General features: G+C 38.2%; 1 protein-coding gene across 1 annotated transcript in view; it reads left to right on the top strand.

Annotated features, from left to right (window-relative positions):
* The window catches only part of LOC102855284 (cytosolic phospholipase A2-like), a 167,359-nt gene that overhangs the window by 117,443 nt on the left and 30,616 nt on the right, over nucleotides 1–19,300 (top strand). Inside the window, exons 12-14 of the mRNA XM_006897197.1 lie at nucleotides 530–599; nucleotides 9,982–10,226; nucleotides 17,655–17,839. Of these exons, the coding sequence (XP_006897259.1) occupies nucleotides 530–599; nucleotides 9,982–10,226; nucleotides 17,655–17,839 (500 nt within the window). The remainder of the gene's footprint in view (nucleotides 1–529; nucleotides 600–9,981; nucleotides 10,227–17,654; nucleotides 17,840–19,300) is intronic.

The raw sequence follows: 19,300 nt of genomic DNA, 5'->3' as shown, positions 1-19,300 counted from the left end.
TAGTTATTATACTAGATTTTATTGGTGTCTTTGCTTTAGGATTTGTGGTTCACATTGTAATTTTTTTAAATGTTCTCTTAATATGATTTGAAGAAAGTACAAATTCTTGACAGGAAAATGATGCATTTTTTTTATTTGTCAGTGTCAATGAGAAGAAAGATAGGTCACATGAATAGTTTTCATTACATTTGAAGAATTGATTCAGTAGCCCTCATGTAAATTTTTTGGTTTATTTACCCTCATATATATCCTAAAATTAGATAAATAGAAAAATATGTTATTTTGTAGTTTAGTGAGTACTCTATAATTATTCAGCTTATCAAAAAAAATAAAAATTCTCCTTTTTCAATCTTGAATCAATGGATAAAATTTTATTTTTTTTCCTATCCTGTGTCTTCCAATGAGAAATTTGAAAATGATGGTAATTGTAATAAATCTATAATTACTAAATTTGTGCTCAGATTCTTTGTATTAAATTGACAGTTATAATATTTTATGTGCTTCAAACATTTTGTTTTCTTTTTTACAGAAAATATTATAGCCAAACATTTTGTAAGTAATGATAGCTCAGACAGTGATGATGACCCAGAAGAGCCCGAAGGTAAGAGAGCCAGGTCCTCTGGAAATGATCTGTACTGAATAAAAAAATTGTTTTTGTCTGAATGTCTCACAAGTAATACTATTAGTAGTCTCTAAGGGATACACTGAGTCATCGTATCAAAAGGAATTGGCAGATACAGAAGAATTTAATGAAATAACACATGAGCAAGAGCCTATGGTGATGAAGGAAGAAGTCCAAGCTGCTTTGAAGGAAATAGCAAAAAATAAGGCCCCAGAAATAGATAGTATACCAACTGAAGTATTTCAGCTAACAGATGTTGCCCTGGATGTGCTCACCAAGTTGTGCCAAGAAATCTGGAGAACAACCACTTGGCCAACTGACTGGAAGAGATCTATATTTGTTCCCATTCCAAAGAGGGGTGGCCCAACTGAGTGTGGAAACTACGGAACAATATCATTGATTTCACATGCAAGCAAGATTCTACTGAAGATTATCCAAAAATGACTAGAACAGCACATCAGCAGAGAATTGCCAGAAGTCCAGGCTGGGTTTAGAAGGGGTCATGGTAGTAGGGATATTATTGCTGATGTTAGATGGATCTTAGCTGAAAGCAGGGAATACCGGAAGAATGTCTATCTGTGTTTCTTTGATGATGCAAAGGCATTTGACTGTGGATCATAACAAACTGTGGCTAACTCTGAGAAGAATGGGAATCCCAGAACATTTGATCATGCTAATGCGAAACCTATACTTGGACCAAGAGGCAGTTGTCAGAACAGAGCAGGGTTCAAAATTGGGAAGGGTGTACGCCAGGAATGTGTCCTGTCTCCATACCTTTTCAACATGTAGGCAGAGCAGATTATCCAGGAGGCTGGGCTCTATGAGGAGAATTGTGGCATCAGGATTGGTGGAAGATCTATTAACAATCTGCGTTATGCACATGACACAACCCTGCTTGCTGAAACTGAGGAGGACCTCAACCACTTGCTGCAGAGGGTCAAGGACTGCAGCCTTCAGTATGGACCGAGGCTCAATGTCAAGAAGACAAAGATTCTCACTACTGGACTAATTGGCAGGGTCAGTATGGATGGTGAAGAGATTGAGATTGGTCAGAGCTTCAGTTTGCTCAGCTCCAGTCAACAATCTTGGCACCAGCAGTCAGGAAATCAAAAAGCGTATCGCGATGGGAAAGTCTGCTGTTAGGGACCTTTCTAAAGTACTCAAGAGCAACGGTGTCTCTCTGGAGACTAGGGTGCGCCTGATACAGGCCATGGTCTTTGCAATCACTTGTTATGCATCAGAGAGTTGGACAATGACTAGGGAGGCCAGAAGGAGAATTGATGCCTTTGAGCTGTGGTGCTGGAGAAGAGTATTGAATGTACCATGAACTGCCAGGAAAACAGATTCATCCTAGAGAGGATTAAACCAAGCAACTCCTTGGAGGCAAGGATTCTGGGGCTTCGTCTAACATACTTTGGGCATGTTGCAAGGAAGGACAGGTCCTTGGAGAGGAAAACATGCTTGGGAGGGTGGAGGGACGGCACAAGAGGGGAAGACCCTCTATGAGATGGATTGATTCAGTGACTAGGGTAATTGGGATGGGTGTGTCAGAGGCAGTGTGATTGGCACAGGATAGAGAAGGGTTTAGCGCTGTTGTACATAGGGTCGCTATGAGTCGCAAAAAACTCGACAGCACATAACAACAAGGGACTGAAAGAATGAGATTGTAGCTTTCCATTGGCATAAAAAAAAGGTTAAATGTTACATATATCAAGAAAATAAACCTCACATAAATATTTCCTTTTTTCTCCCTTAAAAAGTGTTGCTTTGTAGTAGTCAATTTTAATTTGTTACCTCATGAATATTTTAATAATTTCATTTGGAAAAATGGATGACTGTAAGCTGAAAGAATTAATGTTGAATTGTTTTATGTCTGATTAGGTTGTCAGGCTTCTCAGGATGGAAACGTAAATTTAGAGATAGATTCATTTGGCTTTAAAAAATAAAATTTCACTTTTAAGTTATACTGGAAATTCAGTTAAGAGTTGATTTTGTCCAAGCAGATGTATGCACACCCATGTTTATTGCAACTTTGTTCACAAAAGCAAGGAGTTGGAAACAACCTAAGCGCCCATCAACAAACGAATGGATAGAGAAGCTGTGGTATATTCACACAATGGAATACTATGCTGCATTGAAAAACAAGGAACTCATGCAATATTATTCAAAATGGTTGACTCTGGAGGACATTATGCTGAGTGAAATATCCCAGTCACAAAAGGACAAATATTGCATGATGCCACTGTTGTAGAATGGGACTGACCTCGGGGTTGGGGAGCGACTGAGTAAGATGGGTTCAATAATGTATACTGCGCTGAAACAGAGGAGGGAGAAAACTGCTTAAAAGGAAAAAAAAGTTGATTTTGACTCAATAACAATAAGTTCAAGATATTGTTTTGTTGCTGTAGTTTAGGTTTTTAATTTTTTTATATTTAGTGTTAGCTTTCGACTTGGGGTCTTTTAATATGTCATCATAACAGATATTGTCCTTATTTTCTTGTGATTTTGGAATGAGGGTAACATAGATCTCACGGAATGGATCTCTTGTTTTTCAGGAGCGAAAGTGATAACATGTTAGTATTAATTCTTCTTAATGTTTGATAGAATTCACCAATAAAGACATCTGAATCTGTAAAAAAAATTATAAAGGTACATGCAAAATAGTATGTTTTCATGCTACCACAGAGCCTTACAACCTACTCTCTAGGAGGGTGATCATGGATAAATTTAGGTAAAATTACCAAAAACTTTTGTTTCATATTTATTTTGTCACATAAAAATATATTTTTATACTTTGAAAAGATAATTTTAGTGGAAAAGATTCTATGGTAAAATGGACTGATTTTACACTTTGACATGCTATTTTGGCATTGTTGTTTTTATGTGCTTTCAAGTTGCCTGCTACCCTATGTACAGCAGCTCTGAACCCTTCCCTGTTCTGAGCCAGTCTCACAGACTCTGACACACCAACCCACATTACCCCAGTTACTGTATCAATCCATCTCATCCAGGGTCTTCCTCTCCTGCATTGTCTGTCCACCATTCCGCACGTGATGTCCTTCTACAAGTACTGGTCTCTCCTGGCCACATGCCCCAAGTGTTTGAGATGAGGCTTCAAAATCCTAGCCTCCAATTTGTAAAAATGTTCCCAATAGTGAAAAAAAAAATGAGAAAGGTGATTCTAAGAAACGCAATGTGAATGAAGAATAGTGTGAAACACAATGTATATGAACTTTATAAGCAAATCAAATTAAAAAAAAGGAACAAAGAGATGATTTTACGATAAGAGAACACAGTATCCTACTGTGGTTTAAGTATAGTCACTTAGATTTTAGATGATATTAAGTGCTTTCTTTTCCAAAACTTGATAAATTCCATCAGATATGTCTTATTGTACCTCATTTTTTACTTAAAAAGAAAATTCTCTCTTCTAACTTAACTATAGGGCTCTTATTCCCTTCTCATGAGTTTCTGCACATTAGAGAAATGCAGATGCACAGGTACATGGCTTGCCTAGTATGCTGTGTCTTGTGATAATTAAAAGTAGTCCTTCATGAGAAGATATGGTTCTCACCTGGCCCACGTGTTGGATGGTTGAGCAGAAGTTGGAATTCAGTCGTTATTCCTCGCTGTCCTGCTTTCTAATGCAGTGGATGATTTACTCAACTCTATTAAGCAGACCTGGCCATGAAACTCCAAAAGAACCTTGCCCTGGAAGGCTTTGCATCCGACATATAACTCCTTTTTAGGCAATGATTTTGAAGGAAATCTTTAGATATTTTCAACTTTAGTTTCTTCAAATCAAAATGGGTTATTTTAACCCTTTCTCTCACATTTATTGCAGCCATCAAAGTAACAGATGTGTACACAAAGGCCTTTCTTTACTCATAAATAACGGCAAATAGCAATTTACTTTTAGTGTTATAACACAAAATAATAAACATCATAAGCATGTTGATTGCTAAATTTTCTTTAGAATTGATGTAATTTTTAATTGAACGTAAGACAAGTCAGATCTTCTTTTGTTACAAAAATGTAGATTTATTTAATATTTAGAAATAACAAACCTCATAGTTTTGGAAAAGCATTGCGTATCATATTCTGATTTGTTCATCTGCAGCACTTTATCATTCATTTTAAAATTTGATCTATTTTAATGAGAACATTTTTTTGTTGTATCTGGCATTAGCGAAGTATAAGAGAAGAAAATATCATATTTATTGGTGAAAATACAGTTGAGTGAATTAGCACTGGCAGCTAGGTCCTTTTCAGCTTGCTTAAACTAGTCATTGTGAAGGAAAAGTATCAATATTTATTATGCTCTTATGCATGCTTGCCTTATTATTTATTTTACATTATGAGGTTTGAACATGCACTGTCTTTTCCCTCTCAACACAAGTACACACATACATATACACAGAGTTTTGTATATATATACAATGATTGTGCAGATTGTAAAGGACTGAACAGTGCTTAGTTCTGTTGTCCATAAGGTCACAATCAGCTCAATTGCAAGTAATAATGACACCATATTTATATACAAAATTTACACATGTGAGATCAGACAAGGATTACTCAAGGGAGCTCCTACTCTAGTGTAGGATATATTGGACTTGGGGTATGAATGAATATTGTTATCAACTTGTTTTCCTGCTGTGCAATCTTTTGTTTTTTTCTTTTTTAAAAAAAATTCTTATTAATTTCAGTGAAAATTTACAGTGACTGAATTTTCATTCATTCATTGTTGCACTTTTCTCTGCTCCCAACCCTCCCCCCTAGTACACTACCCTCTTGGAAAAGTAAAAGAAAAATTCTTTCATTGTTTTACAAACCCCCCCCCGCCAGTTCCAATCCACTATGCAGCCTTTGCTCTGGACTCCTGTCCCTAATCACATATTGCTTTTAAACAGTTTTCTCCCTCATCTGTTTCAATGCAGTATACATTATTGAACCTGTCCTTCTCAGTCTCCTCCCAACCCCGAGGTCAGTCCTGCTTTACAACAGTGGCACCATCCTTTTGTGACTGAGATAATTCACTCAGCATAATGTCCTCCAGGGTCACCCATTTTGAATAATATTGCATGCATTCCTTGTTTTTCAATGCAGCGTAGTATTCTATTGTGTGAATATACCACAGCTTCTCTATCCATTCGTTTGTTGATGGGCACTTTGGTAGTTTCCAATTCCTTGCTATTGTGAACAAAGCTGCAATAAACATGGGTGTGCATACATCTGTTTGGATGTCAGTTATGGTTTCTTTGGGGTATATTCCCAGTAGTGGAATTGCTGAGTCAAATGGTATCTCTAGTTGCAACTTTCTGAGAAAGCTCCATACCGCCTTCCATAATGGATGCACCATTTTACACTCCCACCAACATTGAATAAGCGTTCCCGTTTCTCTACAACGTCACCAGCATTTGTTGCTTGCTGTTCTGTTAAATTTTGCAATTCTGACTAGGGTGAGATGATAACTCATAGTTGTTTTGATTTGCATCTCTCTTAGAGCTAGGGATTTTGAACATTTCTTCATGTGCTTGTTAGCCATCTCAATGTCTTCTTTGGTGAAGTGTCTGTTTTTGTTTTCTTTTTCTTTTGTAAACATTTTCTGTCAATGTTAAGAAGGTGAGATTTACTCATGTTTTGTGGGTAGTTGTAGATTGTCACTTTCTTTTCTGTATCATATTCCTCTGTATGGATAGTGTAAAACTCAATTGTCCAATTTATTTATTTCTTGTTTATAGCTATGAGGAATAATTCTAATTTTGGTTATTTTGTCTTTTTTTTATTGGTTTGCTTACAAAGATTATATACATTGTTTTTCACATTATTCTTCATCCACTTTGTGTTTCACAGAATTAATCACCGTTGGACCTTGCCCATAATTACCCTGTCTTTTCCCCTGGATCCTTCCTATTTCCTTGCCTCCATTCCACCCACAAAACTGTGCAACCCTGTGGTTTTACCCCTACCTATCCTCATTCCTCCACTTGCAACCCATCCCCCCCTTGGAGTCACATATATATTTTACTAGTTATCCTTCTATTTTTACAATAATAGTCTTATGCAGTATCTCTCCTTCTGAGACTGCATTAATCCATTCAGCGTAATGCTCTGTAATCTCTCCCAAGTAAAGTAGTGTTTTTCAAAATCATTGCTCCTGACTGCTGCATCATATTCCATTGTGTGAGTGTACCACAATTTTTCAATCCATTCCATTTTGGTGGGACATTTGGGCTCTTTCCATGTTCTTTGGATGGTGAGCAACACTGCTGTGAACATTGGTGTACAAATCTCCATTTATGTCTAAGTTCTAATTTCTTTGTGGTATATTCCTAGTAGTGGAATAGTTGGGTCATACAAAGTTTCTATGTTCAACTTTTTGAGGAAACACCAAACTGTCTTTCAGAGTAGTTGTACCATCATACAATCTCACCAACTGTGTATAAGAGTTCCCACCTCTCCACATTCTATTCACCATTTATTGTTTGCTGCCCTACTAAACTTTGGCACTGCTACTGGAGTGAGTGAGATGGTACCTCATTGTGTTTTTTATTTGTATCTCTCTTATTGCCAGTGATTTTGAGCATTTTTAAAAATATATGGAATGCTTCATGAATTTGCATATCATCCTTGCACTGGGGCCATCCTAATCATCTTTGTAAAGATCCAATTTTAATATATGTGTTGTTGAAGTGAGCACTGGTACCCACTCTTTATATCCCATCTTGCTGGAATCCACAATTAACATTCTTAGTATCAGCAGTCAGGAAGTAAGGAGATGCATTTCACTGAGAAAATCTGCAGTTACGGATCTCTCCAAATTATTGAGGAGTAATGATGTCAGTTTGAGGATGAAAGTGGGTATGATTCAGGCTGTAGTCTTTTTCATCACTTGCTATACATCTGAGAGCTGGCCAGTGAATAAAGATGACAGAAGAATTGATGCCTTTGATCTGTGATGTTGGAGATGAGCACTGAACATCCCATAGGGGGCCAAAAGAACAAACAGATACGTCTTAGAGAGGATGCAGCTAGAGTGCTCTTTGCAGGCAAGAATTAAGAGATTTTGCCTCAGATAGTTTGGGCATGTTGCTAGGAGAGGCAATTCCTTGGAGAAGGACATAATGCTAGGAAGAGTGTTGGCTCAATGAAGGAGAGGAAGACCCTCATCTAGGTGGATTGATGCGGTGACTGCCACAATGGGCAGGATGTGTGAAGATGGCATAGGATAGAACAGGGTTCATATATTTTATTCCTAGGGTCACTATGAGTTGTACTCAACTTGACAGCACGTAAAAACAACAACATACACTTTATTAAGAAGTTTACACGGATGCATAAACTTCATTAATTCTTACAACAACCCTGTCAGCTTTACTGTTGAGGATATGGAAGCAAAGAATAGGTTATGTAGCTGGTAAGTAGTAGAGAAAGAATTGGTGCCTGGGCAGTGTGCTCTGTAACATTATACAATGTGAGTACTCACTAGCAGTGATGATGAGGACACAGGGTCTTGAACGTCTCTCTGAAAAGGCCATAGGGAGTAAAAATAATACAGCCTCTCATTGCCCCAGGGCAGAAAGCAGGTAAAGAGCTTGTAGCCCGGCTCCATGGTGCCTCTATAGTTGCATCAACAGCAAGATAGTAATTTATTTATTGCTGACTCACAGGCTCACAATTGTGGTACTGAGAATGTGGTTTATTACGGAAAGAAGTTGGAGAGTGGAGGAGGCAAAGAATAGTTCTAAATAGAAGACTAGGTTTTAGCCAAAGTTCCAAAGCACTATTCCTCAATTAGTCCAGGATCTGGTTTTAGTTCATCAGTCAAATCCAAATCATCCAGCATAGTTTGCCTCCAAGCAAACAAGCATCCAGGAAGTTCTAAGTCAGCTTGTCCTTCAAACATCTGGCAAAACAGCAAAAATCTTTAACTGTTGCCTTTATCTCAGGGCTCCTGCTTAAATGGTGCTACAGTTTTTCCATAGTATGACATAGTATCTCCAACACCATCACCAGGGTCTCACCAACAGAGTCTTCTCTAGTCTCGCTCCAGTCTTGCCACTACAGGTCTTGTTCACTTCAAGTCATGCCACTCTGTGTGTGAAAGTGCACTTTTTCTCTTATCCTAGTCCCACAGCTCTTGGTGATTTGCAAGACCATGTGCCTGCAGTTAAGGTAGCCAGAGACCAGAGAGGGCTAAGTGTAATTGTTTAAAAAAAATCCAACCAATTTTTAGGTTAATACCACAGATGTATGCATTATTTTTAGAAGAAAAACTAATACTGTTTATTATGAACATGATCTTAAATTTAAGATGTCTTAAAATATATGTTTAAATTATAAGATTTTTAAACCACAAAGTTTATAAGTGAAAGTGAAATGAGAGTTCATTTGATCAGTCAATCATAAGGGTAATTTTTGAGTGACTGAATAGATGTTGAATCCTTTTTTGATATCTGTCCTTACTTTGTATAGTTTTTGAGTGGTTACTCGTTAGGGTAGGGCGTTAGCTACATTGGATATTGTGATGTTTATGTGTGTATTGTATAAAGTGGGAACAAAAGACAGGAATAAGAGGAAAGGGAAAATGGGAGGAGTTTTGCTGGAAATTTAAAAATAGATCAAATAACATTGTTCAGCAAAGGGTTCTAGTGTTAGAGCTGATGAGAATGGCACAGGATAGAGAAGGGTTCAAGTTGGCTGTTCATAGGATTGCTGTGAGTCGTATTTGACTCGATGGCACATAACAACAACAGCAACGATGAAGAAAGGCTCTGCTTATGTAGTCAGTAGGGACTTACTCTGTCAACCCAACTATAGTGCCTCTCTTGAGGTTCAAATTCACCAGCCACTGTGTGGGATAAAGAGGGTCAGTCTCCTCTCATATGATTTACAGCCTATGAAATCTTGCTGGAAGGTCAGCTATGAATCAGTTCCTATGTGATGGCAAGTTGTCTGATAGGTGAAGCTGTCAAGGCACAGTGGTTGAACACTTGGCAATTAACCAAAAGGTGGATGGTTTAAACCCATGAGCCACCTTGAGGGAGAACAACTTGGCTGTCTGCTTCTATAAAGATTTTACAGCTTTGAAAACTCTGCATGGCAGTTCTGCTCTCCCTATAAATCTCTTTAAGTCTGAATAAATACAATGGCAATGGGATTGATTATACAGAAAGAACAATCTGAGAAAAATGATGAGCTGAAATCTCTGCTACTTCACAGCAATAAACTATGCAAAATTAAATCAAAGAAATTTGTTAATTTTAGTATTCAGGTGTCCCAAGACATTTTTTTCTCTTATTTAAAATGGTTTTGTTTTTTTTTAATTTTTTATTAAATTTTTTTTTTTCTTTTCCCATGGGCACAGAAAATGAAGGTTCTAAAGTGGAGTATCAAAATGAGAATCAAGAAAGTTGGGTTCATCGAAAGTTGATGGCCTTGGTGACCGATTCAGCTTTGTTCAATACTCGAGAAGGACGAGCTGGAAAGGTGCACAACTTCATGCTGGGCTTGAAACTTAACACATCCTATCCAGTGTGTTCTTTGAGAGATTTAAGCACACAGGAATCCTTGGATGAAGATGAACTGGATGCAGCTGTAGCAGGTAAGCACGCAAAATGTTACCTGTGGACATTAATTGAGGAGATCCTTGTTGTTTATTCCCCTCCCTAGAAGAAAACATTTTAACGAATATTAATATTTATTCATTCCATCTAACATACTTTGGACATGTCGTAAGGAGGGACCGGTCCTTGGAAAGGGACATCACGCTTGGTAGGGTGGAGGGACGGCACAGGAGGGGAAGGCCCTCTATGAGGTGGATTGATTCAGTGACTGGAGTGATCAGGATGGGTGTATCATCAGAGATAGTGTGATTGTCATAGGACAGAGCAGAGTTTAGGGCTGTTGTACATAGGGTCGCTTTGAGTTGCAAGTGACTCGACGGCACATAACAACATGTTTGATTACAGAAAAATGTATTTTAGCTATAAAGACCTCAACTTATTACTTTTTTAAAAATTGTACATGTGTATTTTCCCATTCTGCTTAATCTGTCTGCATGTTAATAGATCTTAATCTTAATGTATCTAGCACTTAAGGTATAAACGGCCTCAACTTACAACTTTTTGGAAAAAATGTGCCTATATATTTTTCCATTCTGCTTAATCTTAATATATCTGTATCTGTGTCTGTATCTGTGCTGCAATCCCAAAGGCATGTGATTCAAATCCACCTGCTGCTCTGCGGGAAAAGGATGGGAAATCTCCCATGTGATTAACTGCCTCAGAAAACCTGCCGGAAGTTCAGCTATGGGTCAGTTCCATAGAAACAGTGCACAACAACATGTATCCATATATAGTTATCATTGTTGTTGTTATGTGCCGTTGAGTCGTTTGCGACTCATAGCGACCCTATGTACAACAGCCCTAAACCGTGCTCTATCCCGTGCCAGTCTCATTTCCTCTGACACACCCATCCCGATTACCCCAGTCACTGAATCAATGAAATAAGTCTAATCACATCTAAATAGAACATTTTCATTAAAATATGGAGAAGAGATTGGGAAATTTTCTGACTTATCAGAATTTAGTCTTGGAAATCTGAAAGGCTTCCACTTTGTTTAACTGAAAAGCACTTAAAGTTGAGAATTAGGATCTTATAAAGTTGCTTCAAGTTTTGGAGGAACAAGTTCTAGACTGAGTTTCTAGGAATGACTCCAAGAATACTACGGAATCATCCAACTTAACGCCTCCACAACTGCACTTGGCAGCAAACAGTGCAGAAACATTGCCTCTGTGTCATTTCCTCCTTTCAGTTCTCACGTGGGTGTTTATTCTTGACAACAACAAACTACTCAGCAGTACTGGAGCTGTAAGTATGTCTGGTAACCATGGATCTTAGTCTAATTCTCTATGCAGTGTGATAAAGAATATAACAAAGAGTTTGAGATGGAGTTGATGTTGCCAGTCTGCTGTTTGAGAAATGTTAAATAACTTTCTTAAGGTCATTTCATGAGAACCAGGCCACTTTCAGGTGTCAAGGTAGCCCAATTACACTCCTTTTTCAGTTCCATATGTGCCTTAGGTTAAAAGTTAAAATCATCTCGTAACAGTCTTTATTACAGTCATTCTTCAATTTTTCTACATCATCATACCATTTTCTCTTTTATAACTGCTTAAATTTTTTTCCACTACTCTTTGTTGAAGATACTTATGCGTAATTTTTTAATGAGAAATTAGAATGTGGCTCTATTTTTTATTGTTCAGTAGTACTGTAGGGAGCTCTGATAAGTTAATGGTAAGGAATAGTTCTGTAAACCTACAGGCAGCCTGTTCAAATCCACCAGCTACTCCATGAGAGTAATATAGGCATATTTCCTCCTTTGGGTTTACTGCCTTTTACAACCCACTGGAGGGTCAGCTATGCATTGATTCTGACTCAGAGGTACCTAAAAACATTTCCATTCAGGGAAGTCTGACAATCTAGAGTTAAGGATTTTCCCTGACAATCCAAAGGCAGATTGTTCAAATCTACCAACTGATCCACAAAAAAAAAAAAAATGAGAAATCTCATCATGTGAATTTTGCAGCCTCTAGAAACCGGCTGTAGGGTGAGCTATGAAGCAGTTCTGAATGACAGCAAGTAGGAGTAGTAGTAATTCTGTTTGGTACTTGATTTTTGAAAAAAAAATAAAAAAAAAAAGTGCCTGTGCTCTGTTCTGCCAATGAAATGCCCCTCAAGAGAATAATCCACACATTTGTAAATACAAATAAGCACTTTCATCCACAACTGGAGACTTTCTCCCTCAGTAGGAAGGTGGCAAAGGAAAAAGCCCCGAGTCCTTCCCCCCAACTGCTTTTATGGTTTTCCTGGGTGCCTCAGTCAGGGTGGGGAGATTGAGATCGTGGTTGGTGGGTCGGGGGGATCAGACATGTGGGTCAGCTTTTGACACGCTGACTGCTTTGCCCACCTTTACTCTTTTTGTGTCACGTAGACACTAGTTAATTCTTTACTTTGTAAGGACAGATAAGACTTTACCCGGGGCATTTGCGTTTGCCTTAAGCTAAGAATTTGTATGGCCTCCTTCTGCTTCTGGAATTAATGGAGGTTTATAAAAAAATGGGGTTTATGCTGTCCCTTCATGCTCTTTTTGTTTAAGTTAAGTAGAAATATGTTATATTATGTTTTGGCAACAAAGCCTAGGATATGAAGTATGTCCAGTGACATACTTGACATTTAAATCCTTTCCTATCAACTCTAATGAAAGTATGTCATAATGTCAAGGTTGTTGTTGTTAAGTGCAGGCGACTCATAGCGACCCTATGAAGGAGAGTCCTTGACGCTTGGGTGCCTTTCATCCTCTCTCCAAGTTCATAGGGTTTCCAGAGGCCAGCTATTATGGAAGTGGACACCACTCCTCCTTTCACGCTTGTTCAATCGGGGAGCTCCACCCCACTCTCAGTCTGCATTGGGTAGCCAACCATTAACGCATTTGACACATCCGTGTCACAGTGTCCAGCCTCACAGCAAACACAAGCGACCGCATGACGGCAACTTGTAAAGGTATATCTTAAAATTACTCAGTATGAAAACATACTTAACCATACAATCAGTGGTATTTTCCCTTGTTCTTCAACACACAGTTATGACAATTCAACTGTGTTTTGTTTGTCCTCTTGAAATTTATGCTATAAAGATGAATGATGATGGCTTTAAGAGCCTGTAGAGATATATAAAGGATTTGTAGCTGAAAGAATATTCAGTAATTTTTCACTTTGTAGAAAAGTGATTTCAAAAGGGATAGTTGTCATACTTGTCTGAAATTGCTCAGCAGAGCTGGGATTGGAACACAGGCCTTCATTGATCACAGTCTTCCCTCTCCTGTGGTACTCCCACCCCTTGCTCTCCCTGCTGCCCTTGAGTCCATTAGTCATTATCTTGCTGATGTGAAAATGTGCCAGCAGTCCGGAAATCAGGAGATGTAATATACTGGAAAAGTCTGCAGTTAGGAACCTCTCCAAATTGAGGAGCAACGATGTCAGTTTGAGGACTAAGGTGCATCTGATTAAGGCTATGCTCTTTTCAGTCACTTGCTATAAATCTGAGAGATTGGTAATGAATAAGGATGATAGAAGAATTGATGCCTTTGAGCTGTGATGTTGGAGAAGAGCATCACATGGACTACTAAAAGAACAAACTAATATGCCTTGGAGAAAGTATAGCCACAGTGCTTCTTGAAAGCAGGGAAAAGGAAACTTTTGCCTCACATACATCGGGCATGTTGCTAGAAGAAGCTCTTCCTTGGAGTTGGACATCATGTTTGAAAAAGCAGAAGGTCAATGTAGGAGAGGAAGACTCTAAGGCACTTGAATTGACACAGTGGCTACTGCAATGGGCTCTAGTGTGTCAGGAAGAGTGAAGATGGCACAGAATAGAACAGGGTTCAGATCTATTAGTCATAAGGTCACTAAAGATCACACTTGATGGCACCTAACAATTACAATGGGAAAAAATACATCTGAGAGCTTGACTGTGCTGTGACATGTTGGAGAAGAGTACTGAATATCCATGGACTGTCAACAGAATAAATCAATATATCTTGGAGAAAATACATCTTTTCACTGAATACAAAGATAGCAGAGCTTCATCTCATAGACTTTAGGCATGCTGCTATGAGAGACTATTACTTAAAGAGGGATGTCACGCTTGGAAAGGTGGAGGGTTGGCAAAAGAGAATTTTTTTTTCTTCAACCAGATGAATTGACACAGTGGCTGCTGCAGTGGGCTTTTTTGTGTCAGAGATGATGAGGATGACACAGGATAGGACAGTTAAGATTTGTTGTTCAGTGGGTTGCTATAAGTCATACTCAACTTGATGGCAACTCACAACAACAACATGTTCAAAATATTGAATGATGAGAAGGTCAAATAAAATCCACAGGAATCAAAATTTGACCTTATGTCTGTCCCACCTAAATTAAAAAAAAAAACACAAACAAACAACAAAACAACAAACAACTCAACTCAGGAACAGGTTTGAGACCTTGAACACTAATGAACGAAGACTAGATGAGCTGCTGGAGGATATCAAGAATATCATCCATGAAGCATGCAAAAGGTCATTACAAAGGCAGGAGAAGAAGAAAAGACTGAAATGGACGTCAGAAGAGACTCTGAATGTTGCACTAGAGCACCAAGAAGCCAAAGCAAAGAGAAGAAATTAAGAAGGAGCTGAATAGAAGATTTGAAAGGGCAGCACAAGAATACAAAGCAAAGTATTATAATCAACTGTGCAAAGAGCTAGAGTATGAAAATCAAAAGGGCAAAATTCACTCAGAATTTCTTAAACTGAAGGAAGTAAGGAACAAATTTAAGCCTTAAAGTGCAATACTTAAGGATGCTATGAGCAGAATATTGAATGATCCAGAAAGTATTAACAGAAGATGGAAGAAGTATACAGAGTCACTGTGTCTAAAAGAATTGGCTGACACAGAAGAATTTCAAGAAACAACATAAGAGGCAATGATGATGTCTCTTCACCCTTCTGAGCATGATGCTCTTCTCCATGGATCAGTCCCTGCTGGTCACATACACCAGAGTATGTGAGACAGAGCTTTAAAATCCTAGCCTCCAAGGAGAACATGGTATATTCAAGACTCTTCTTCAGCACCACAACTCAAAGGCATCAATTCTTCTTCTCTCCTCTTTAGTCATTATCCAGCTCTCTGATGCATAGTAAGTTACTGTGAAGACCATGAACTGGATCATGTGCACCTTAGTCTTTAGATTGACATCGTTGCTTCTCAGTACTCTGGAAAGGACTCTGACAACAGATTGACCTAAGGCAATTAATCTTTTGATTTCCTGACTACTGGTACATAAACATATTGTTGTGTACCGTAGAGTCAGAACTAACTTATAGCTGACCCTCCAGCAGGTTTTCAGAGATAGTTTGTCACTCAGGAGGAGATTGCCCATCCTTTTCCTGTGAAGCAGCTGGTGGCTTCGAATCGCATGACTTGGGGATTGAAGAGCAACTTGTTCCCACTTGGCCACGAGAGCTCCCTTTTACAGTAGAGTTTAAGTTCAGATAATTTTGGAAAGAGTGAAAACTCTACTTCCCTTTTCACAGTGTAGTATGGTACGCTAGTGTGTTTGAAAAATCTTCTTTAAGTGTACCTCAAGTACAGTACTTTAAAAGTGCATTGGCTTATATTGGAATCTTAACTGGGTCACTTAGTTTGGTAATCTCGAGTGGTTATTTACTATATACCTCAGTTTACTACAAAAGTAATACCAATCTTATGGTGTTATTGAGGGGATTTAATGAGATTTTACATAATCCCATCAGCACAGGCTTAGTAAACAGAGGGAGCACACAATATAGTTACCAGCTGATCAGTCCTGTAGTTCTCAAACCTGTTTGATTATGGAACTGCATGGAACTTTTGTTAATATGTTGCAAGTGATAGTCTTTGCAAATTACTTGAGAAATTCTATTTCCTGTTGGATCATCAGGGAGATTGTAACTATAGTGCATAACTGCATGCCAGAGCTGGGGATTGATCCACTAGCTAAACATTTATTTTTCTTTCACATACATCTTGAATTTATGAGAGACAAAAAGTGTGCAGAAGGGAAGGAACAAATTGAATAGAGACCTGGTTTTGGTTAATCTTCTTGTTAAAAAGTCTTAAAATATTGTGTTTATTGACTCAAAGCATCTGTGAATTATTATTATTATTATTATTTGATTAAGAAACTACATATAAAAATATTTACTTTAATATGTTTTTAATATTTGTGGAAGAATGTGTAGATAGACTCTGTATGTTGTAATTATTGTTTTTGTTTTATTCATTCTAAACCATTTTAGTTCTCCAAGTGCCATGGATTTAAATCACAGTGTGACATCCTGCACAGGGTTTGAGTTTTATGGACAAAGATAGTGTAGTGTCAGAAATCCTAAAAATAAGCTTTTCCAGCTTCACTTTAGCCCCCATTGAGGTGAGGCATTGCCTCCAGCTACCTTAACTGCAGACACATGGTCTTACCAATCATTAACAGCTATGGGACCAATATAAGAATGAGAGCTTTCTACATTGTGAGGTATCTTGGTGAACAGTGGTGGAGAGTAGGTGAAGACTGTGGCACTACTATGAATAGACTGTGGCAAGATGTAACCAGAGAATTCATGTATTTATGCTATGGTTAAACATTTTGCTTGCTGGATGCTTGAAGGAAAATATGACTTACAACTGCTCTAAGGTAAAGTTTACTGGATGATTGAGGAAACTAGAGGCTTCTTGAATTTGTGTTGCTGAACTGAGCTAAGGATGTCACTAATTGAAGAAATTGTGACTTGTCAATCTGGTTTAAGATTACTGGACTAAACCTGGACTTTCATTGTGTGTTTGCCTCTCCAACTTTCCAACCTATTTCCCTATAAACCCTATAATTCTAAGTCTGTGAGTCAATAATTAACTCAGACCCAATAATTGGTAGAAATAGGTGCAGGAGTATGGAGGATAATATGTCTGACCAAGCAGCTGTTTACTGCTATGGATATAATTGATGGGGACAGTTCCCTTTTATGAAGCATATAAAAGTAAGACTAATCCACCCCACAACTGTGTATCCTTTTATTTCACAGACACCCAACTTAAACTTGGACTTCATTATTTGTATAACATCAAATAATTTTGTCCCTCCACCTTTTCAAGCATGATGTCATTTTCTAAGGACTGGTCCCTCCTGGCCACATGTCCAAAGTATGTGAGATGGAGCTTCAAAATCTTTGCCTCCAAGAAGCCAACTGGGTTTCACCCTCACTAGGAGAGACAATGATGAATGTACCACCTCCCATAGTGGATTCATGCCTGCCGCTGTTTACAAAGCCTGGGACTGAACTCTATGAAATTTTGTTCACAAATTTCATTAACAAATGTTTCTATGGTCTAAGTGATGGTGAAGGGTAAATAATTTCAATTCTCTTTCCCCTCTTCTTAATTTCTTCCTTTTTTTTTTTAAGATCCTGATGAATTTGAACTAATATATGAACCCTTGGATGTCAAAAGTAAAAAGATCCATGTAGTGGACGGTGGGCTCACTTTTAACCTGCCCTATCCCTTGGTTCTGAGACCTCAGAGAGGGGTCGATCTCATCATTTCCTTTGACTTTTCTGCAAGACCCAGTGACTCCAGTCCTCCTTTCAAGGTAAGAACTGTGCATATAATATTCTGTCTACTGTCTTTCTTTGTATGTCTTATCCTTTAAGCCCATTTTTCCTGTTATTGCATGTATTTCTAAAACACAGGCCTGATTCATTCATTCTCCTGCTTCAAAACTCTTTTAAATTATTCTACATGGCCTACAGTAAAGTCAGTCTTGATCAAGATAGATCAATAACTCTGAAGCTCTGTGAGGAAAATGAGCTTAAATATATAAATATTTGGGAATTACCAGCAGGTAAAGGATCGTAGAAGCCATGTAAGTGACTGAGCTCATCCAAGGAATGTGTGCACTCTGAGAAGCGAATAAGTAATAAAATAACACTTAGCAGAATGACTGCTTTAAGAAATATTAGGAAGAAAACAATGGGAAATTTACTGTGTTGCTAATTTAAAGACAAAAAGCCTTTGAAAAACTGGAAAAGAGCACTTCCAATAGAAGAAAACTATTGTGAAATCTGACTGCATTTGTTTAAAGAATGAGAGGAAGCTAGGAAAATGGTGATGGTGACACCCGCCAAACCTCGCAGAGTCAGGCGTGTTACCAGCTGGACTGTCGCAGAGATTGTCAAGGAGTGCAAGGTGGGAGGAAACACAGACTGCAGGGACCCAGTGACAGCGTAAGAGATTTTTTGTGGGTTGTTTTTTTTCCCCTTGGGTTAGTTTTTTTTGTTTTTGTTTTTGTTTTTTTTCACCATGAGTGAATATAAGTTAGTCATTCTTGTCTCAGGAGATGTTGGAAAGTCTGCATTGACTGTACAGTCCATTTAAGGAATTTGTATTGAAAAATATGATCTTATGATAGAAAGCAAGTTGAAATAGATGCACGATAATTTTTGCTTGAAATCATGGACACTGAAGAAACGGAACAATTTACAGCAATGAAGGATTTGTACATGAAAAATGGCAAGGATTTGCATTAGTTTATTCCATCTCAACACAATCCACTGACTCAAATAGGGAGCTCTGGTGGCCTAGTGGCACGAAGCTGCACTGCAATCCTAGAGGTAAGCGGTTCGAATCCACCAGATGCTGTGCTGTAGAAGGCAGGGCAATGTCTTCTTATACCAATTTGACGGTAGACGCACACATGCACACACACACACACACACACACACACACACACACACACACACGAATGATCACGCTTGGACCAGATTCCTAAACTGCTGCATGAAAATATTCTTCTGTGTACTTCTGATTCCTCTGAGTGTCCTCCCATGCATTCTTTGTTGTGCCATATGCAGCAATCAGTTCCAGAACATAAGTCCTGATGATAACACTTTGATGTTTCGGTAGTGAAGTCTTTGCACAAGAGCAATTTTGGGGGAAATTTTTTAAAATGAAATCTTCACTAATTGGTTGGGTTTATAGCAGTAAGCTTAGTATAAGAGATCAGTGTAAAAATAGTGTAATGTGTACTGGAGTAGATGTGCAGGGAAATACA

The sequence above is a fragment of the Elephantulus edwardii genome, unplaced genomic scaffold, assembly GCF_000299155.1.
Source record: "Elephantulus edwardii isolate Elephantulus edwardi_28Jun2011 unplaced genomic scaffold, EleEdw1.0 scaffold00205, whole genome shotgun sequence".
In the NCBI taxonomy this organism is placed as follows: domain Eukaryota; kingdom Metazoa; phylum Chordata; class Mammalia; order Macroscelidea; family Macroscelididae; genus Elephantulus; species Elephantulus edwardii.
The sequence above is the reverse complement of the archived record's forward strand: the minus strand, read 5'-3'. Positions and strand labels throughout refer to the sequence as shown.